This window comes from Sphaerodactylus townsendi, linkage group LG02, assembly GCF_021028975.2.
Source record: "Sphaerodactylus townsendi isolate TG3544 linkage group LG02, MPM_Stown_v2.3, whole genome shotgun sequence".
In the NCBI taxonomy this organism is placed as follows: Eukaryota; Metazoa; Chordata; class Lepidosauria; order Squamata; family Sphaerodactylidae; genus Sphaerodactylus; species Sphaerodactylus townsendi.
This window is the reverse complement of record NC_059426.1, coordinates 130,249,835-130,272,860: the sequence shown is the minus strand read 5'-3', so window position 1 is coordinate 130,272,860 and position 23,026 is coordinate 130,249,835. Positions and strand designations below refer to the sequence as shown.

The 23,026-nt window shown below is 46.3% G+C and overlaps 1 protein-coding gene and 1 long non-coding RNA gene across 14 annotated transcripts in view; both read right to left on the bottom strand.

Moving 5' to 3' along the window:
- Window positions 1-8,473: 8,473 nt before the first annotated feature.
- Window positions 8,474-18,580, bottom strand: LOC125426141. The gene is made up of 3 exons (XR_007243505.1): window positions 18,186-18,580; window positions 15,782-15,936; window positions 8,474-12,799 (listed from the first exon to the last, which is right to left on the bottom strand). It is a non-coding gene; the product is annotated as an uncharacterized LOC125426141 (long non-coding RNA).
- Window positions 18,581-21,025: 2,445 nt separating this feature from the next.
- Window positions 21,026-23,026, bottom strand: part of MEIS2 (Meis homeobox 2) — a 288,920-nt gene continuing 286,919 nt past the window's right edge. For 7 of the 13 annotated variants that reach the window (XM_048484323.1, XM_048484324.1, XM_048484326.1 and 4 more), the window contains one exon: window positions 22,293-22,432. Coding sequence is in view for 6 of the 13 variants with exons in the window: in XM_048484320.1 (XP_048340277.1) it covers window positions 22,146-22,432 (287 nt within the window). In the remaining 7 variants the exon portion in view is untranslated. Of the gene's footprint in view, window positions 22,433-23,026 lie in introns of all 13 variants that reach the window. The other 6 variants (XM_048484320.1, XM_048484316.1, XM_048484318.1 and 3 more) reach the window with 1 other exon arrangement.

Below are 23,026 nucleotides of genomic sequence, written 5' to 3'. Positions count from 1 at the left end.
ACTTTGCCGTTTGAGACGTCAGGTGGGGCTCCCCCCCTCACACGCAGGCAACTTTCACTCTCTGTGCCTCACCCACTGCTACCACATAACACACATCCAGCTCATCCTCACACACACCACTCTGCCCTCCCTCACATCCAAACACCACTTACCCACTTCCTCAACCATATTCGCCACAGCTCTCTTTTCCTAAAAGCGAGCTGGAGTTTGCCTTTTTCTTCTAAGAAAATTCACAGTGTGGGGGCGAGCCACCACTACTGGCTCCGCTTCTTTTGCACACGGCCCTTTAAGAACCCAGGGAGCTGGCCTCAATTTGAGCGCCTCACCACCCTGCCTCTGCTGCCTGACTGGGATAGCCTCCTTGCCCCAGTTCTGCCTTACCCAAGCCAGGACTGTGCGTGTCAACCAGCCTCATGGACAGCGGGATTCGCACTCTTGACAGTTCCGTTGTGGAATGGGAAAGGTTACCTTATACTAAAAAAAAAGACAGCACCATATAACAATGTGCATTGAAAAGGGAAAGAGGGATTCCATTTGACCACCCCAAAAGGCTATGCTGGGGATCATTGGACCTGCATGGACATCTGTGTGAGTTGCGGACTGTGATGAGAAGGACAATTGCCACAGCAACGCGTGGCTGGGCCCTGCTAGTCTATATATATATAAAGCAAACAGCTTTGTTAGTCACTCCCTAACGCCGAAACGGCTGGACGGATTGCCCTCAAATTTTCACATGACTTTCCTCCCTGTTGCAGAGAGGTAATCGGACCTTCAAATCGCCGAAAGTCCATACCTGAGCCAGGTAAAAGGTCTTTTTCCTGGCGCACCAGGCCAAGAAGCTGTTTGTGTTCAACTGTCACCCTTAGAATGTTCGTGCAGCCTGTCTGTCTGTGGCCTGAGGGCTTAGAATGTTCATGCAGATGGGCAGAGATGAGCAGTGAAAACAGTAAATAGGTAATACTGTTAGGTAATACGAGTGGAAGTGAAACACATACACACTTTGCCATGTGAGACGTCAGTGGGGTTCCCTCCCCCCCACACACATGCAGGTAACTTTCACTCTCTGTGCCTCACCCACTGCTACCACATAACACACATCCAGCTCATCCTCACACACACCACTCTGCCCTCCCTCACATCCAAGCACCACTTACCCACTTCCTCAACCATATTCGCCACAGCTCTCTTTTCCTAAAAGCGAGCTGGAGTTTGCCTTTTTCTTCTTACCTTATACTAAAAAAAAAGACAGCACCATATAACAATGTGCATTGAAAAGGGAAAGAGGGATTCCATTTGACCACCCCAAAAGGCTATGCTGGGGATCATTGGACCTGCATGGACATCTGTGTGAGTTGCGGACTGTGATGAGAAGGACAATTGCCACAGCAACGCGTGGCTGGGCCCTGCTAGTCTATATATATATAAAGCAAACAGCTTTGTTAGTCACTCCCTAACGCCGAAACGGCTGGACGGATTGCCCTCAAATTTTCACATGACTTTCCTCCCTGTTGCAGAGAGGTAATCGGACCTTCAAATCGCCGAAAGTCCATACCTGAGCCAGGTAAAATGTCTTTTTCCTGGTGCACCAGGCCATGAAGCTGGCTCTGTTTAACTGTCACCCTTAGAATGTTCGTGCAGCCTGTCTGTGGCCTGAGGGCTTGGGGTGAGGGCTTAGAATGTTCATGCAGATGGGCAGAGATGAGCAGTGAAAACAGTAAATAGGTAATACTGTTAGGTAATACGAGTGGAAGTGAAACACATACACACTTTGCCATGTGAGACGTCAGTGGGGTTCCCTCCCCCCCACACACATGCAGGTAACTTTCACTCTCTGTGCCTCACCCACTGCTGCCACAGAACACACATCCAGCTCATCCTCACACACCTCACTCTGCCCTCCCTCACATCCAACCACCACTTACCCACTTCCTCACCCATATTCACCACAGCTCTCTTTTCCTAAAAGTGAGCTGGAGTTTGCCTTTTTCTTCTTACCTTATACTAAAAAAAGACACCACCATATAGCAATGTGAATTTTAAAGGGAAAGAGGGATTCCATTTGACCACCCCAAAAGGCTATGCTGCGGATCATTGGACCTGCAAGGACATCTGTGTGGGTTGCAGACTGTGATTAGAAGGACAATTGCCACAGCAACGCGGTGCTGGGCCCTGCTAGTCTATATATATATAAAGCAAGCAGTGACTTTGTTAGTCACTCCCTAATGCTGAAACGGCTGGACTGATCGCCCCCCAATTTTCACATGACGTTCCTCCCTGTTGCGGGCAGGTAATCGGACCTTCAAATCGCCGAAAGTCCATACCTGAGCCAGGTAAAACGTCTTTTTCCTGGAGCACCAGGCCATGAAGCTGTTTGTGTTTAACTGTAACCCTTAGAATGTTCATGCAGCCTGTCTGTCTGTGGCCTGAGGGCTTAGAGCAGGGGTAGGGAACCTGCGGCTCTCCAGATGTTCAGGAACTACAATTCCCATCAGCCCCTACCAGCATGGCCAATTGGCCATGCTGACAGAGGCTGATGGGAATTGCAGTTCCTGAACATCTGGAGAGCCGCAGGTTCCCTACCCCTGGCTTAGAGAATGTTCGCGCAGATGGGCAGAGATGAGCAATGAAAACAGTAAATAGGTAACACTGTTAGGTAATACGACTGGAAGTGAAACACATACACACTTTGCCATGTGAGACACCAGGTGGAGTTTGCCCCCGCTCACACGCAGGTAACTTTCACTCTCTCTGCCTCACCCACTGCTACCACATAACACACATACTTTCATACACATCCAGCTCATCCTCACACACACCACTCTGCTCTCCCTCACATCCAACCACCACTTACCCACTTCCTCAACCATATTCGCCACAGCTCTCTTTTCCTAAAAGTGAGCTGGAGTTTGCCTTTTTCTTCTAAGAAAATCCGTGGGGTGGGGGCGAACCAACACTACTGGCTCCGCTTCTTTTGCACGTGGCCCTTTAAGAACCCAAGGAGCTGGCCTCGATCTGAGCGCCTCACCACCCTGCCTCTGCTGCCTGACTGGGATAGCCTCCTTGCCCCAGTTCTGCCTTACCCAAGCCAGGACTGTGCGTGTCAACCAGCCTCATGGACAGCGGGATTCGCACTCTGGACAGTTCCATTGTGGAATGGGAAGGGTTACATTAAACTAAAAAAACAAGACACCACCATATAACAATGTGAATTGAAAAGGGAAAGAGGGATTCCATTTGACCACCCCAAAAGGCTATACTGCGGATCATTGGACCTGCATGGACATCTGTGTGTGATGCGGACTGTGATGAGAAGGACAATTACCACAGCAACGCGTGGCCGGGCCCGCTAGTATGAAATATGAGTCAACCACCACATATTGCTATGATCAAGAGCTTTCATCTATACTATACCAGGGTGTATATGTACAGTAACGTAAATGTGCTGCCTCAGATCTATGGGTATGATGTTTCTGTTGTCCCAAAGAAGTCAGCCTGTTGTGGATTTTAACTTTAAAACACTGTTAAAGATTTTTTACAGTGTAGGTCTGACAGTTTGCTATTAGTTTTCTGTGTCCATCTCAAATGTACATGCTTTCACTGTTCACTGATTTATGGTTTTCAGCCTTGAAGGATACCTTATGAATCAATGACTTTATGCACAGAATAAATTCCAGAAGAAGTGGAAAAGATTTTGCAACAAGTATTCTTTGGGATGCTCAGGGGCAGTGGCGTTTCTTCCCCTCCCCCAAGCCCTTATAAAAGCAAAGGAGCTGATGACGGAGCCTTCCAGTTGCTTTTGCTCTCCCCAGAAGGGAGGGCAGAAGGGACTGCCAGTCACCTGCTGCCAGCTGAGAGCCAGGAGGGGGGATGAGACCTGGGGGTGGGGCTTGAGGCCCCCACCCCCCTGAGCCCCACCCCATGGAGTAGTGAAGGGTGCCCGGAGAACAGCTGTCTCCGGGCACCATTTTCCCACCATACGCCTCTGCTCAGAGGAATCCTACATTATGCCTTTAAAGTCAAAAAGCCTTCTTAGTTTAGTTAAGGCATGTGTTGGCCTATGTAATAACTTCTATATAACAAACCATATGCTATAACCCCTTAATCTCTCATTTTGGAATTCAACAAAATCTGTTTTTTTCCATTTTTGGCAAAAAAAATTTGAAATGTAACCCTTTTTCTGATAGGCATCTTAGGTAGAATAAGAATGGCATGTGTTACACAATCCTAATTTCTATGGAGCATGCTAGTGACCTGTGTGTCTACTTAATGCTTATTTACTCATACCTGAATAATTGGATTATTTTAAAATAAACGTTTAACTAGCACATTGGCTATTTATTGACTGAAAAATATTGGGCTTCACTTTGTGAACTTGGAACAAACAAATAAACAAAGATTGAATGCTGTGCTCTGCAAAGATTGAATGTTTTAAAGGAGCATTCAGTTACCAAACAGCACTGTGATTTAGTGGTTAATGTATTTCTTTAATTTAGCCGGAGAGGTTTAAATCTCCATGTGGCTGTTTAAAGTAATGACCCTTCACATGTTGGTCCAAGAGACCACCGCAAGGCCTTGCAAACTCATAGTTCATGTTGTTTTTTCTTAGAACAATGGCTATCTAGTGTAAGTCCCATGAATTGATTAGAAAATAGAGAGCTTTATAAAGGACCTACCATACTGAGGAGGAAAGGTGAGAGAGACTGCACTAGTTAATATGGGTTCTATGCTGTGCTTGATAGGTGTTTCTCTGAGTTTCTGCTGGTGGCACTCTAACTCTCATCCCACTTGTTTCATCACTAGCTATTCCGCAGTGAACCAGGAAGCTTTTTCAGCTCTGTCTGGGAAGGAGATGATACTTAGGGTAATTTTCCTATGGCTGAGATGGAAGTTAGTCAGCTCCCTAAGGTGACACAGCCTGGGAACATCACCAAGAATTGGCAGAAAGTTATGCCAGCAAAAACCATGATATATCCTATAGACACCCATAATAGACACCCTCTACTAGCCACCATTATCCTGCTATCCTGAATACCACACATTGTGGATGAGCACCATGCCCAGCACTCATTGGTCTCTAACTCCCATGACCAATGGTGGCAGCCATCATGAAATATAAGCCCTATGTAACATATATAAACACTTTGGCACATTCAGGCAGTAGAATGTTCGGAGCCCAAAGGGTTAACATGGAACCCCATGTGATTGGCTAGAGAAAAGTGCAGAGTGCTAAGAGTTTTGAAGGGAAAACTGATTTGAACACTAGAGTAAATGTTGTTCTGTTTTACCTCCATTCTCTGGAGGCTGAGGGCTGGTTCTAAGTGAGCTGAGCTACTCTGATTAAGTGTCAGGGAGGTCAGTTTTAAGTTGGGGAATCTGTGCCAAGGTCCTGGAGTTAACCATAACACTGTAACACTGATTGATCACACTGCTGACTTGGTTGATTTTCTCTGAGGAGGACCCATCCAGGTATGGAGCAGTGAAGCTCCTGAAGGTGGTTTAGTTGGTAAATAGAGAAAGGATTGGGATTCCTGGAGGAAAGCCACAAGTCTTTTGTAAGTACAGTGTGAGAAAGACTCTCTTAGAGGAAAGCCTGCCTTCGGCGGATTCCACATGGGCCAAAAACAGTGGTGTGAAAACAGTGTGAAAATGGTGTAAACACTTTTACACCATTTTAAATCATTTTACAAAGTTTTCACACCATTTTCACGCCACTGTTTTTGGTCCATGTGGAATCCATCTTAGAGTTAGTGTTTGAGGAACTATGTAGGTTTTACTTACCTGAGGTACAAATTAAGGTTTTGTTAGCACATTAACTTGAGAGCCAAACAGAAAGCTGAAAAGCTATCCTGGTGGGTCTTTAGTGTGTGGTGAATTTTAGTGACTGTAACAACTTGAAGGCATTATAGTGACCTGTGTAAACCTTGTATCAACTGTAAAAAGATACATAAACAACTTGTAAAACCTCTCAGAAACCAGCTTCTTGTATATAATTTCAATTTTATCCTTTGCCAGAAAAACTTTCTGATTTATTTCTTGTGAATAAAAACTTTTAATTCTTTGTATTAACTTTACAAGCCTCTGGTGCCAGTTTATTTTTTTCTGACAGAAAGGAAAAGATTATTTTGGTGTCCCTACAGAGCTACTAATCTTACTGTCTGTGAAGTACTGGTTAAACAACTAAAGACTATTCTTACTGTTTAATATGTTGTACTGATCTACTGTTCTGGAAACAGTCATGTTGTGAGCCGCCTCGATTCCTTTGGGGATGAGGCGGCCCATAAATTTAATAAATCAAATCAAATTATAAAAGTGGGAAAATGCAAAGTGCATATACCAAGTCTAAATTACTGCATTGCATATTGACAAACAAAAGGGCAGCTCAGTTAAAGCATAATTGATCATTAGAATTTTGAAGGGAAAAATGTCCTCATGGCATGAGTCAGTAAGAAGGAGCTTCAAGGCCCCACTCCGTCCCACCCTCCCTCTCGTCATACCCTGGTCTATGGATGAGCAGGCCAGATGTCACAGAGGGATAGTAGACTGCTGCAGACCTGATTATCCCCAAGGAGAGTAAACCACAAGGGTGAACCCTGTTTTCATCTTATGGCATGCTGTCACAGAGGAACCCCTACAGTATAACACCATTTGAATTTGCTGCCTACGTATTTGCAGGGGAGTGGTGATTTAGCTTAGGTAAATGGCATAAAGAATTCTCTCTGTGTGTGAGTTTTGGCTTTCCCAAAGAGAGAGGAAGATTTCAAATGAGAAATTCTTATTTGCTCATTTGTTTTATGCTTAACACTGTTACATGCAACTCCAAGGTTTTTTAATTTAACATTATATGATTGATTTATGTTCATATCTTGTTGACTTGTATAGCTGACTGATAGTTTGTAGTGTAATTTTGTAGTGTAGTTGTTTTTTCTTCTACTAAGCTGTAATGTCATGAACTTATTCATGCAATTGCCCTCTGGACCCATGACGAATCAAGAGATATTTGGGAAAATTCTTTTAGAAAATTGTTATACTTTCCATAAAATACTCAAGAATGTTAACAAAGGCAAAAATGTATACTGACCAATAAAATATAATAACAGTAATCAAGCTGCTTAAAGACAACTAGGACCTCATATTCTCTTTTCTTTCATTGCTATTTATCACAGTCTGTGCCATACTATTACATATCTATGCCATGTATGTATTTTCAATTTAAAAAATTGAAGCTAAAAAATTGAAGCTGGCTGTAGAAGCTTCTGGCACATTCAAGGGACACACCTTCTAAGCACACCTTCTAGCAGTAACTCATCAAACTCTGTAAAATAGATGTTTAAACTCTATTGAAACATCTTACTTCTATAGATGTTTAAAGTTGCACTGCACAGAAGCTGCCTAGGAACATTTGAATTAAGGATCAGCAAGCTGGGGGGGAATGACATAACTCTTAATTCACTCTTCCTACAGCTGTCCCAGTACTTGAAAAGCCACCAGTGAGAGTAAATTAAGATCCAACAAAACACTTTCTGAAGAGAAAAATAGATGCACGGGAGGGGCACAGCATCTCTTCCACATTTTTGTGCTTGAAAGCAAAAAATATACTTGCTATATATATGGGCCACCGTTCTTTACACACTTTGGCACACTCAAGTCCTGTTGCAATATATACTGTAAACCTATATACCTTTATGTTCCACTATTTTGGTGGAGCTTGTTCCTTGTAGGACTGCAATTTCAGAAGTAAACAGAGGCTTTTTTGGTGGAAGTATTTAACCTGAGAGAGTCAGATAGAATTCAGAAACTCACACCTAAGACTCTTCTTGGCTATGTGGCCTTGATGAAAAATCACTCCCTTTCACCACCTCAGCCTGCCAAATGACAAAATAGGGATTTTATTGCTTAGAGGTTTCACACCAAGCTTTGCCAATAAGCCCTGGGAATCAAATGGCTCACTTTCCCCTGGTGCCTAACCAGCCAGTAAAATTTTTCAGGGCCTATAACTAAACTTTATCAACTGCTTGATAAGCAAGTTCCTGTTGAAACGGTAGACACAAAAGTGTATTCAAAAGGGAGTGGCCAACCTTTGTAATATGCAAACGCAAAAAATCAAAACACATCAGGAAGTCCAGATAACCCTAAAAGCCTGACACTATTCAATAACACTAAAAAAGCTAAATATAGTTAAACAGTCTGCACACCAAGACCACAATCCTTTCGATACTTCCAAGGAAGTCTCAAGAATTTAGTGAGATTTATGTTGAAGTAAACACAGGGATAGAAAAATGCTAGCTAAAGACTCCATAAGCCAGGCCTAGCAACTATTACTCAGAAGAGTCTGTATGGGACAAGAAATTAAACTGTTTAGCAGTTAAATCTCAGGCAGGCATGAAAGTTGTTTTGCCTGGAGCCCCGCTCCCCAATAAAGTGATTCCCCAAATAACTGAAATCATCACTAACATGCTTTAAAACAATTGTTTTTATTATCCCCTGAGGGTTTAAGCAGTCAGTTACAGGCAGAAGAGGTTGGCTTTGCCCAACAGAATCCTCAAAAGCGCAGCAAGCAAATGCAGGCCCCGATCCTTGAGCCCAGGTGACTGAGTCCAGGTGTATGGACACTCCCCGACTCCATCGAGGGAGATCAGGGCTTTCTTCACAGCCCCGGTCAGAAGGAGACCTCCACTCTGCTTTGGAGGGGGGGGGGGCAGGTTGGTCTCTTCAAGGTGGGCAAACGAGCCCAAAGCCTGTTTCCATCCTGACCTCGCGGCTGGGCTGGGCTGGGCTGGGCTGGGCTGGGCTGCCTGATGCTGGAACTATGACCCAGGCCCGGCTGTCAGGCATCCCGGCCGTCAGGCTGGGGAATAAAGGGCCGGTGGGCGGGCGGGTGCCACCTTCTCCCCTCCAGGTAGCTCGACTGGTTGGGATGCTCTGGCATCCACAGAGATGCTCTGGCCTGGTTTCCTTGCTCAGAGACTGGAGCAGGGGGCGTTCAGCAGGCCCTTCCCGCCTGGAGGAAAGCGGCGTGTCTGCTGGCTCTTGCCCTCCTTCAGCAGCCGCTCCGGCCGGCGCGCGCCTAGGAGTTCCCGCGCTTACAGTAGCGCCGCTCGCGACCCGCCACTTGATTTTTCCGGACAACAGCTCCCCGCTTCCCCCGCGCCCCCGCGCCCCGCTTTCTACTGGGGGCTTTTGCTTCCCTCTTAGGCTAGATAATGGAGAAGCGCAGCCGAGGCTCGGGCGGAGAGGCGAGTGGAAACCTGCCCCTGGTCTGCTGAAGAGGCGCCCAGATGTTTCACTGTCATTCGGGAGTGGAGAGCGCTTCTTTACTGGCTTGGTAAAAGCCTTTTATGCGGCTTCCCAGGCGAGATGCCACCCGATCCTGTGCAGAGTGGGGCTTACCGAGCCCTCGGGGAATCCCTGCGGAGGGCAGATTGCTTTGGACAACCTGCTCGGCCAAGACTACGGTCGCAAAGCCGGCGATGAGCACAGGCTTCGGCTTCAGTCGCAGCTTTGCGCCCTAGGGGCGCCCCATTTCTTAGCGGGAAAAAAAGTTTCAGATAAGTCACTTTTCCCTCGCGCTCCTTGCGTTTCCCTTTGCACGTGCCAACTGGAACATGTGTGTGTGTGTGTGTGTGTGTGTGTGTGTGTGTGTGTGTGTGTGTGTGTGTGTGTGTGTGTGTGTCACTCGACTCAGAAACGGGGCAGGGATATTATTTAATCCAGTCCAACCATGAAACCAGTGAAGCCGAAGTATTCGGTTTGGAGCCAACTTAAACAGGCAGAAACTGGGGAGAAGTGTCAAGCTCACGAGTTCAAAAGTAAAAGCTCCGAATTCTTCAGTTTAGATGAAAAACCTTTTAACAGGACGCCATCAGGAACAGCCTGGTTTTCTACGCATGGCTCATGCCAGGGCACAGAGGTGATGGTGAATTTATGCACCTGGAAGGTCTCCTGCACACGCTGGTCGTCGATCTAATAGTGGGGGGGGGGGGAGGTGTTGAGCCGGTTCAAGAGCTTCAGGGATGACCGGAGCAGAAGTACCATGATTGAAGGGGACATACAGACATGGTTGAGACATCGAAAGGTGCCCGATGACTGGAGGGTTCCCAGCTGTTTGATGTGCAGAATGTCAAGGAGCCTCAAGAAGCGGGTAGCGTCCAGTGGGCGCCCCGGCCAAGGCGGGAAATGCCCGGCGAGTGGGCGGCCTTGGACTGCTTCCTCTCTCCGAGAAAGAGGCGGCGGAGCTGGGGTGTGTGTGTGTGGTACCTGCCTGGGACGGGTCAAACTGCGGGTGGGGGTGCTGCTCTGGTGGGATTCGCCTGCCCTCCAAGGGCGGCTCAGGCTGCAGCCTGCTACTCCTCCCTCTTCCCCACTCTTGGTCCCACCCCAACCCCTTTGGGAAGGGGAGGCTCCGTCGCAGTCCTGCTCGCCTAGTCTGTGGCTCGCGCTGCCTGCCGGGCCCTCCTCGAGTCTGAATTTGGCGACGGGATTCCGCCCTCACCTCAGCCCCGGTCCGAAAGTGGGAAATGCCCCTCCCAAGGCAGCCAAGGCAACCTGCGCCGGGGCTCTGGGCTCTTTTGATCCGGCCTCTCGCCTACCTGCCCGCCCCTCCCGCCCCCCAACAATTTTAACTGGCAAAATCCCAGAGATGCTCCATCTCGGTCCTTTGCCTCGGAGGCTTTTGCGCGGGGCCATTCCCGGCATCTCCCTTGCCCAGGCGGTCAGTGCCTGTCCAGAGGCGCCCGCCTCCTTCTCAGGAAACCACGCGCAGGAGCGGACCTTTCAGGCGCGGGAGCGTGTTCAAGAGCCGCTCTCAAAGTCCGATCCGAGGCGTGTTTACTCGGAAGTCCCTCCTGTAAGTCCCTACTCTTAGGTAAGCGCACACAGGAGGCCGGTTTTGTAGCATTCGAAGCCAAAGTCGCCCCGGATGCTGGGCACCGTTTAAACTGGCCGAAAGGTGGGCATTCACTTTGAACGGATCTTCGGGTCAGCACACTTTTTTGGGTCTCTTAAGAAAATCGCATTTGAAAAACAAATCCGTTGAAAGGTTTACTTTATCCCTATCCACAGTTTTACCGTGAAACAGAATTTTCTTTGATGGGATCTCCTGCTTCGAGGAAGCTTTTGTTTTTTTAACGACACACAAGACGGCGTTTGTTTATTTGTCAGGTGCTGCAAATACATTATTTTGGTGCAAGGAAACAAGCACGCCAAAAGAACGGATTCGGGGTTGTTGGGGGTTTTTTTGGTAAGGCAAAACAAAACCCCAAATGGGTGTCATCCAAGACTCTTCATTTCCTGATGGCACAGCTGGGGAACTGCGAGCCTGCTTGCCTGGCCGCTGGAAGCTCCCTTTCCTTGCCCGCCTCCTTGCCTGGTGTTCCCGCGCATTCTTTGCCCAGCTCCCACTCAGGAGCCGGGCACAGCCTTGCCCATCTGTTTAGCACCCGGGGGTGCAAACCGGCGTCCACTCAATTGTTCTCTCTTTCTTTTCCCCGGGCGTTTTCTTTTCTTCTCCTTTCCTACTCTCCCCCCCCCCCCCTTGTCACACACCCATTCTGTCCACTGGCAAAAAAGAGAGAGGAGATCGCGTTTTGAAGCCCCCTCTTGCCATCCTCATCTTCAACTGGTTTGCGACAAATGCTGGGCGGTGTTTGCTCCAGGCAAGGGGCTTCTCCTCTCCTCAGACCATCCCTGGGACCATTTACTTAAGATGTTGACAAAACTGTCAGGAAGTCTGATTCCCCAACCCCCCCCCCCCCCCACTGCGCAGCAGCGTCCTGTATGAAGCATTTGATTTTTTAAAAGTAAGGTACATTAATTTTATGAGCGCATTCCCATAAATATTGTTTGCTCTCGCTCCCTTTCTGGCTGAGGGAGGATTTGCAATGGAAATTATGCCTTTGTTTCAAGGGGTGGCTCTTTGTTGCTCAGCTAAATTCCCCCACTCCTCCGATATAATCTTGAGAAGAAAAATAAAGTCCGAAGCTTCCTGCCCGCCCCCACCCCCAAAGGCCAAGCCTTCTGCCTTCCCCGAAGCCAACGAAAGTTGCCAGTTCTCCCTCGAAAGCAGACAAAATAACCCTTGAAACTATAAATATTTAACTGTACCTGGGTTTATTCGGAGGCCTGGCTGCCTCTTTAAACCCAAGTGATTTATGCCTTTATTTGTGCCTTAAAACGGCGCTCTGCTGGCCCGACAGGCTTGCGCTGTGGCAAGTTCTCCTTCCTTCGTCGGCAGCATCTCCAGATGTGGCTTCCTTGTGACAGTTGTGTGTGTGTGATGTGTCAATGGACTAAAAAAAACAAACTACCTGCCTCTCAGACTTTCGCGGGGATCGAGGACACCCCAAAATCCTCAGACTTAAAGGGCCTACCCATCCAGCACTTTCGAGTGCTAAAGGACTATGAACAGTATTAGCAAAGGGTTTTATGGTTTCACTAGATTTCAGCTTGTAGGTGGCTTTCCCATTCGGTTTCCTTCAGAGAATCCCCCCCCCCCCCCGCGCCCCGATAAATGCCTAGAATGGCTGCTGCTCGGTGCTTCCGGCCTGCTCACGGGGACTAGCAGCTTTATTCCGAGTCGAATTTGCCACCACCGGATCCGGATCCTCACAGCCGAACAAACGTGATGCGACCAGGAGATCACCTGCCACCTCTGCCCATTTCAGCAGTGGGGCCGAGCCAGTCGTGCCGGGTTCCCGGACGGGAGGGCAACCGGGCCGTGAGATTCTCCCCTCCGAGACAGAAGTCCACGGTTTGTAGATTTCAGCCGAGACCTCCTTTGCAGCTCGGTCTGCCTGGTCGGTATCTATAAGAGAAGGGGGTGGGGGGGGGGTGGGGGGGGGAGGGAGGGAGGGAGTGTTCTTATGTTTCTGTTATTTTCTCTATGGCACTTTCCATCCACACCAGGAATGAGCCAACAGAATGTTTGATTCCTGCAGCAGGTAATTTGTACTTTTTGCAAGAACAGGATCGTGTCTAGGTGTTTAAATTAATGTACATGTGTTGATACAGAGGTGATTCGCTTTTCCTTTCAGCGACTATTCTGCTTTCAATAAGTGTATAGAAGCATATTTTATGAGGGGGTCTCTTATACGTTCGTTTAGGGGTCCAGAATGTAGGGGACCGTTTTAGGAGCGGATTTCAGTCACAGCTTTCTCCCCGGTTACTAGAAACGACATTTTTAAAAATTTTATTTTCGTAGGACCAGAGCAACCTTTACTTGCCTGCTTACCAGAGAGATGATTGTATTCAGAACTGGGTTAGTAACACTTTAAAACAGATTAGAAGTTGAAATGTCTTATTTTATTTTTGAAGTGGTAAAACTCTGTGTCAAGGGGTCTAACCTCTTTAAGATCTTTTAATTTTTAGACCTGTCCTTCACACCCAGATAGGTACTTTAAAAAAAAATGGCTACAACAGTAAGTGAGATAGCTTGCAAAGAGTTTGGCATAATTCTTGGGTCCTGCGGGGAAGCGAGCTCTGTAGATCTTTCTCTTGATCCAACACCCTCGACAGCAAATCTCCTATAAAGGTGGGGGAAACGGGTTGTCCCTTGTGTGTGTTTTTAACCTGATACATCCGACCAGAGACTTTCTGGCCATTTCCCCAGCAGGGGGCGCTCTGACGTTGCGTCTAGCCACCAAGACCCGAATGAAAACGATTCAGTTTCTCTGCGCTCCAAAGCGGGAAAGCTTTGCAGCCTCCAAACCCTACTAAGGTTACAGTTGTTGTAACTAAAGCTGCCTCCGCACAGTGTTCCTCGCACCAGTTGGTGAAGAGGTACAGGCACCGAAAGGCAAATCGGCTGCAGCTCTGCCGGCACTAAATGGATCTGAGTTCCTCTCTCCCCTCCTCTGTATACGATACATTATGCAACTTATTAAATCCAGCGATAAATTGTCAACATTTTTCTCGCCTGTTAGTTCCGCTGATCCAAGCAGGATTTATTTTCAGATCTAGGGTCCCGGAGCTATAATGCGTGATTTCTTCTCCTTAAATAAAACTGGTCAAATGTTGACAACCTTTAAGCCAATCTAACACTCAAGATTACTGATGGGAAACTAATGAGAAAATATCAGATCGTCCGGCCTGGGGGCTCCCAATTAAATCTTAGTTGATTGAAAAATAAAAGCGAGAGCTTTCTTTTGCTTTCTTTTTTAAACTGGAGGGGGAGAGAAGCTGCAGGCTTCGGTGTTTCTTCTTCATTTTAACGAATATTTTCAGCTACACACACCCCCTTCCATCCCCACCAATCCAGTCGTCATCCATTGCTCGACACTGCCAACACCCCCCCCCCCCAAAAAAGCCTAATGGTATTTCTCTAGCTATTTGGAGACATTCGACCAGGAATTATCATCACTTCTTTGCCCAGTAAATATTAAGGCCTTTAAGCAACGTGATTTAACTAATTAGAAAATTTACATCATTAAGTCTCAGGGAAAGAGAGGAAGGGGGGGAGGAACAGAAAGGAGAGAGAAATCTGTCAGTCATTTTAAAGGAGACAGGCCCTATTGAAGTGTGAAGAAATCGGCTCTAATTCAAAAAGGCAATCGGGCAGAAAAAGCCCTCGCCATTACCCGGCTAGTTATTAATCAGAAAGGCTCTCCTCTCTCTCTTTCTCTGGCGCTCAGTAATGGCGAGACGGCGGCACATCGTTAGTTTCTTCCAACGCCTCAGCAGAGATCCCATTCAAGCTTTTTTGCCACTGGCCCATGTCCCATATTGATAGCAAGTATTTGTCCATTCAAGGCTCATAGATTTGAAAATGTTTCTAGGAGAGGGAACTAGACCCGCAAGGAAAGGACGTCGGGCAGACACCCTTTTTCCCACCCTGCTCCCCCCCTTTAAGAACTGTGAACTAAAACTGCAAGGTTGGCATCCCCCCTTCAAAACAAAGTCCAGTTTGAAACCTGTTTGGTGAGGCTTTTGTTTTCTGGCCCTTAACGCAGAGGGGAAGACTCCCCCCTTTCCCCCTCCCTTTGGGAAGTTTACACAACAAACCACTGGAATTTCTGAGACAAATCCGAAGCAGCAGCAGCAGTATCTTGCAGCTGCCATTCCTCAAGGCACTTTCCCCCACTGCTGGCTCTTGCTTCCATGCAAACACTCCAAGGATCGGGCTGGCTGGGTGTTTATGGAGGGAAGCAGAGATCCTCCCGGGCAGTGAGGGGAGGAATTGTCCAGGAGCACCAGAAGCAATGTGCTAGGAAAGGATCGGGAGCTGCAGGAGCGGATAGGAGGAAAGGTATTTTTCCTAGTCCCCTCTTTCCAAGTGGAGGCCTGCCTCTTTCACGACCTCTCTGTTATTCTCTCTGGCCCTGTAATGTCTTGCCCCCCCCCCCCCACACCGTTGCTCCACAGTGACAAGCGAGACAGTGAAATCAAAACGTTTGAAAGGTGATTCCACCAGATCATCAAACACCTTTCTGACTTCCCTCTTTTTCAGCAGGCTGTATTTAATCCTACCAGGGCAGCCCTTTCCTCTCAGCAAGAAGAGACCCTAAGCCCATTCAGCACGAAGGAGCACAATTGCAGGCCATCCCCACTCAATCAAAGGCATCTCTAGAGCCTGAGCCTGAAGCAGGAAGGCCCAGGCATCTGGGTGCAGTTCTGTGCCTTTCAAAGGAAAAGAAGGGTTACCCTGGTGGAACCCCTCCAGCACAGCCTCTGCTCTTTCCCAGCTCTGGGAAAGGAGGGGACCAAGGAAGGAACCCACACCTTCTTGAATAGAAGCAGAAAAAGACTTGGGTACATGCTTGCTGCCAGGACTTCCCTCCATCTCACTAACCTTGATGCTGAGGTGGGGGTGCTGAGGTGGGGGTGCCCTTGCCTCTCTCTCTCCCCCTCCATCCCTCTGTGGGCACTGGGGCCTTGTTAGTTTCGATGGAACCAAATATGCATGTCACGCATCAGCCTTTCCTCCCAGGTGGTGGGCTAGCCAAGCTGCAAAAGAAGCATTACAATAACATTTCCGACAACTTCAGCAAGCCACAAGTTTTTTTAAAAAAACATTCAGATTCCAGTTCATTGAAAGAAATATCGATTCTCTTCTCCTTCCCACCCCCCAACCACTGAGCCATAACTCCTCTGTAAACTCATAACTGGAGGGTGAGAGAGTAAAGCCGTCCCAGCAAGTGATTCAAAACAAAACCCAACCAGAGGGCTGCGGTGATTTGCATTTCTCTAGTTTTTCTTGGTGGGGGTACTTTAAGCAAATGGGGGCAAGAAATGCAGTTAGCTGATGGACTTGAGGCAGATAAAGCATGCATGCAACCTCCCCCCCCACACACGTTTCCACAAAAGCTACAACACATCAACAAAAAGGTCATATGATTGCTAAAACGTGGCGGGGGGGGTGGGGGTGGGGGTGAGGAGAAACCCAGCCAAGAGGACTGGGGATGGGAAAGAGTGGGATCCTCCCCCTCTCCTTTGCCATCTGATGTTTGTATCTCTCTTTCTTTCTCTCTCTCTCTCTCCCCACCCCCCGTTTCTGTATTATGTGCCAGAGCAAAGAAGTTTTTGTTTGGTGGGTTTTCATTGATCAGTCACTCTGAGCTAATGTAATTATCCTCATCAATAGAAGGCTGCAGAGAGAATCATTATGAGGGTGACATTGATAAATGATCACCCAAGAGCGCCTTTTTCTCTCGGGCACCCCCACATGTGACCCTCCCACATGCACGAGGTAGCCATAGAAACACCTTGAGCGCCTCCGAGGCGGCGGCGGCGGCGGCGGCGGCGGCTCCTGATGCCACCGTCGCTGAGTGAGGAGGGGGAGGGGGTCAGCTCCAGCCCGGGCCCGACCCGGGGCAGGAAAGCTCCGGCTGCGCTTCTGGCCCTGGCCAGCGGCCCTAGTTGCTGATGGCCCCTGGAGGCGAAGCCCTCCCCCAGAGTTAACCGGACGGCGCTTTTTCTGCGCGCACTTGCGTGTGGTGCCAAACCCCGGAGTTGGAGAGAGGCGGCTTTCAAGTTGCGCCGCGCCACAAAGCGCCGCCTTGCCCAACCAGCAGATAACGCAGCCGGCGAAGCTCTTTGCAAAGTGCCTGCACCTGAAATCAGCGGCCCCATCACGATGATGGAGGACCACGTTCTGGGGGTGGGGGGTGGTATTTGTTTCCTTGAGTAAAAGACCACCGGGGGCGGGGACGCCTCCGTTATCCTGGGAGTGCCTGATTTAAGCAAATCCGAAAAGACGGCAGAGGTTCTCGGTCCAGAATGGCCGGACTGACAAGAGGGTGGAGGTGTTTGTTTATTTGATTTCGAAAGCAGCCGGGGAAGGGGAAGGGGGCAGGCCGCGCTTGGGTCATCCATCAGGAGGTTGGCAGGCAGGCACTCTCCCCCCGTCCAGAGGAGTCTCAGGAAAAGCGCCCCTGCACCCCCTTCTGTCCTGCTCTGCAGCGCTCATCGCGGGGGAGGCCTCCTCTCTCCTCCCGGGCCAGGGCCAGTCCTCGCTGCCGGGTTTCAGAGGCCTGCGCCCAGGAAGAGCACTTTCGCGGGACTAAGGACCATTGCGAACAACGGTAAATGGGCATAAGTGTACCACATACACGTTTTTAAATCTTCATCTTAAAAAGTCACGACCAGGCCTTGTCATTCAAGGCCGTCCTTGTTGAGATATACATTAGCAGTAGAACAGAAGATGCAGATTCTCCCTTGCTTTTTATATATGAGTTTACTAAGTATAAAGGGAGATACATGGAGATAAAATGAGAAATCCTTTCTTTCCTGTGACACATCTACACTGCTGTACAATTGGCTGCATCTTGGTACCTATGTGCTGTCCCCTGCTCGTGGTGGTGGTGCTGGTGTACTCAAACAAAGAAACAGAGTTAACTTGATAACTTCAGATGTGCGTGCTCACTAACATACAAGCCATGGCTATCTCATTGACCAATAGCTAATCAATAGATCAGGTCATAAACAACAGTGACTTTAGCAACTTGTTTACATACAAACAGTGAACCCTTCTATAACGGAGTTGTGACAGCCACTTGCAAAATCCCAACAGTTCTGTCTAACGGCCTGCAGATGTCAATCCCGGCCCGGTCCCTCAACATCATATCAGGCTGCAGAGGAGACTTGTTCCTTGAGGATCCGGCGGCTTTCCTTAAAGGGGGGGGGGCGGGGGGGGCGGGGAAAGAGGGAAAGAATTGACCAAATGCCCCTGTCTCAAAGGTACTTTGGCCTCCTACCCTGACTTTTCTGGTGCCACGCCAGAGTCGTCTTCCGCGCTCTCCCCGCCGCCAGCGACATCCACAGGCGGCACAAACAGCGCGCGGAGGCTCCCTCAGAGACGCGCTTGAATCATCTGAGTGTTTGCTGCGAAGGAAGTCCCATCTCATTCAGTGGGGGCTTACTCCCATCCGAGGGTGGTTCGGATCCGGGCCTTCAACCGGAGAAGCGGAGGAACAGCGGCGGCTCCCAAGCGCTACTTGGAGCGAAAGTTGCAACTGGCATCTTGGAGTCCGGTTTGATCCCTGCTGTTCCCCGGGTGAGAGGAGGGTCGGCTTCTTCTTTTCCTTCCCTTGAAAACTTGCAAAGGACTGCCAAAGCAATCAACATCCCCCCCCCCCCGCTTACATCTCTTTCTCGCCCTGTATAGCAAACGACACCCCCCCCCCCACATTGGGAATGATACAGATTCCCTCTCGACTCGTTCAGGGAAATAGAAATTTGAGGGGGGGGGGGGTTCCTCTATCTATAAACAAGAGGTGTTTTTCTATTACCCTTCCTCTCCCAGAACATAAGCAATTTTAGTCAGACTACAGTATTTCCTTTAACACTATGTCGCTGTCAAAACACTGTTCCCGTTTTCTTTCACTTTTGACAGCTGAGCATTTCTTAAATACACCCAAATCGGAACTTTCTATGCTAAATAGTAAACCTCAGATTGGAGCAGTCTCCTGGCATTATATTGCAGCTAGGTTTTTAGCTGAAGCAGGTTACAGCAGAGAGAAAGAAAACCATCACAAGAAGACAAATACTTAGTTCATCACAGAGTCACCAAACAAGGTGCTTCCTTCCTTTCCATCTTTCCTTCCAGTGAGTTTTGCCAGAGGTCAGAAAATGGGCAGAAAACATGACAACCAATGCTATCAATTTTGCTTTGGTTTTACAAGGGAGGAAAGGAAAAATATTTTACTGATAATCCATGTTCTGAGATTTTCTAGCACAAAAAAAGCTAGAAGTTGCATTATTGTGAACCCTGAAAGGTTAAATCAAAACTAAAATTAAAACCAAATGTGGAATCAATTTTTCTTTCTCAAACTGTGCAACACAAATAATATCCCCGTTTATAAATACAACCACATACATTCCTACTGTTATTTCCTTTCCACTGTAAGATGCCTATCAATCTATTAATTAAACATTATGTTTGCAGGTCAGAACCTTTAGCATGTTAAAACCGTAAGCAAAAGCTTAGCCAAGCTTGGGCTGTGTGTGCACATATTTGATACAATTGATTAGTGGTTTTTTTTTTTTTACAAAATACACACTGCAAGCCTGCACCATTACATGTGATGGATATTTTTTTTGCCATTGCCTTTGGTGAGATGTCACACAATCGTTTCCCCTTACAATAATTCCATTACAATCAGCAATGACAGTTAATCTTACCCTGGTCATAGCTCTGTCAAATGCCAATAGACATGCAGCCCTGGCATGTTTGTTGTATATATGACTGAAGCAAGTCACTTTCTTTAGAATGCAAAACACAGTAAATCAGAATTTCCATTGAGTTGAAGGGGATCTTATTATTTATTATTATTATTTATTAAATTTCTAAATCAATCTTCTCACTTGAAAGTGTATCCAGGACTGAATAACCACAACTTGCAAGTATTTATTTAATAAGTGGATAAAACCTAGTTATGCTCGATTGTGTAATCCTGTTCACAAGTTACAATGAATCCACATACAGTCCATATCCAGTTTGCACTTGATTGTTCCTTGTGCATCATATTCCAGTCAACACATGTACAGCTGAACATGTTATATATACTAGTGAGGAGGCATGTAGGCAACAGTTCATATTAAACATCTCCCACACCACGGACATGAGAGTGTATGCAGAGTCTTACTCTTGTGCTTCACATGTGTAAACCAGCCTCGAAGAAACAGAACTTCACTGAGTGAACACTTCTCCCTTCCTTTTCTTCGCTTTGACTCCCCAATAATTTTGTTTTAAAACACTTTACCCAGTCAAATTAAGTTAGGCAGATTGCATCCACAATTTGAATATACAAATTGTCTCTCTGTAGGATAACGCCTTCCTTCCTTCCTTCCTTCCTTCCTTCCTTCCTTCCTTCCTTCCTTCCTTCCTTCCTTCCTTCCTTCCTTCCTTCCTTCCTTCCTTCCTTCCTTCCTTCCTTCCTTCCTTCCTTCCTTCCTTCCTTCCGACTATAAAAGAGGGGACAGCTGGAGCCTTCCTTGAATCTAATCTTAAATTTCCCCACTATCCAGTGGTAGAAATGGGTTGCATTTAAGTACTATGATTCTGAATTTATGTATCTATCTATACAATAATGTGAATATTTTAAGTCCACAATATATTCAAAATTTTAAGATAATTTTGTTTTTATTCTTTTTTAAAAATTTAGCTTACATTTACTGTGTTCAATTAAATAAAACAGCAGGGTTTAATTGGTTCTTGATCCACCTCTAGTCTCAATGCTTTACAATTTTTTTCACAGTCAAGTTTCTGACCAGAAATTAGTTTGTACCTTTGAAAATTGCAAAAATATTGTGGGACAGGAATTTAGACTCAAATAATGCATTGTCTTTCTTTGCCCACTCACATCTAAACAGATATTACACTGCTTTAGCTGTAAAATAAATATTGGTCTGTCTAATAAGCTGAGATCATATAAAAGCTTCTATAAGCTTAACCGATGCAAAACTCTGATAGTTCTTGGATTGCTCCTGTGTGTGATTTGTCTGGATTATTGTTGGTAATAAAACAAGTTTAGACCTCTCCTCTCCAGAAAATGTCTTCTCTTCTACTCATAATTAAAAACACAAAGGCCTAACAAAAAATCAAAAATGAAATATTTATTACCGCATTTTGTGACTTAACACCTTTTTTTAAAACATAACGTCACAGTCCTCATACAAGTATTTTAATGTAAATTTTGACAAAGCTTAAAGGTAACAGCATTTTTTTTCTAGTGAGGAACACGTGCTGAGAAAGGAAGAATTCATGGACATACAATACCAATTCCACAGCAGATCTGATACTAGCAAAAACATTCTTTTTTTTCAATTGAGGTAAACACATAGAATATCTAACATGAAACAATTAATAGACCGAACTCTGTACGAAGTTTGTTACAGTATTCTCTTGCTTTTTCCCAAGCTCTGAGTTCATGATAAAGTTCTAGGTTTGGTGCAAAGACCATTAATTTCTTCTTTCATTGAGGGACGCTGCCCAACCTTGAGATTTGTCTTGTCCTAAGCCGAGGCTCAGAACTACTGGAAGAAGCTCCTGCTCTGTCTTCTTAAATCTTTACTCGCAAGCTCTTTGAAAAAAGAGTCCAAAAATATCTTGGGCTTATGAAGCACAAACTATAAAGATCTGTTTGAAACTAAAGGACACATTTATGAAGGAACAAAACCAGGGGATGGCAAGGACTGTCTTGGAACTGTCTTCTGAGCGATGAGAGACCCAGCAAAACTCGATCCTTCACCTTCAGGATAGTTCTTCTCACACTTGTTGAAACAGGTCTGAAATATACCGTTGTCTTTGATGGATTGTGACTTCACTGCTGAACCAAAACAGTCATTCTTCTGGGAACAACACACATAGTGTGGAAAACAAGGATATTTTTTTCTCCTAAAACTATTTGAGGCAACGTAACGGAGTGATCAACAGAAATATACAAGTTAACTTAGTTCCTATGTTTATATACTACAGTAGTTATAACTCTTGGAGTCTTTTTTTCCCAGAGGATCTTTACATGGACATAAATTGTTTTCAGTGAGCCCATGATTTCACATTTGTGTTCTTGTTTCATTGGTCCTCTGCTGTTGATGAAAAATGACAAAAGTAAAAAATAATCACAGCTGTCTGGAATTGTGTATTAAGTGTCAACATCTGGTCAAAGTTCAAAAGTCTTAAAATAGTTTTTTTTCTTCCCTTGAGTTTCCTTATACTATTGGGCATGAATGTCCATATGCTGTCCACCAACACTGGGGTCTACAGAATTTAACATGGTGGGACTCTGTGCTGACATGGTCATTCCAGGATGGGTAGGGGGTCCTCCGTGCATCATCATGGCGGGGTGATGGGGGTGACTTGGCAAATATGAATGGATTGGGGGTCCATGTCTTAAATGAGTAGGGTGAGGGGTCATCTGGGGAGGAGTGTAACTTGGCTGTGTCATACTCATACCCATAGGACCACCCTGAGATATGTAGTCCCCTGGTATGCCTTGCAAACCTAGACAGAAAGGAAAAGGAATCAGGTCAAACTTTTGAACATGTTTTACAATTTCACCCTTTTAAAAAGAACTTTAAAAACAACCGTTACTACAAATACTCAGTCTAAATTTAGCTGGAGTTTCTTGCCAATGTTTACAGACATTCAAATTCTAGTTTGCATTTGATTTGAACATTCAGTGGGATAATGCACATAGCAGAACTAAATATTGAGCATAACCAAGTGTCATAAAATGTAAGAATATTTTAAAAATACTAGTAACTGGATTTCTATCATAAATCTGATGTGGATGCATTCTGTAAGCAAAAACCTGTCAACTGAACATAAATATCAGATTTGCTTTTCCTTGGTATTTTGAAAAATGTAGAACACTCTGTCTTGTCCTTTCACATACAGAATTTCCTCAATAACTTTGCATATGAATCAATAGGCAAGGAAAAATATATTACATAATAAAATCTTGGCAACTCAGGACACTGTACAATATGCTTTTCCTACATGTGAAGAAATAAACATGTATATGGGGGAGACAGTGTTGACACACCTGGATCTAATCCACGATGTGTACAGTTTTTGTATACATTTATTGCTTTT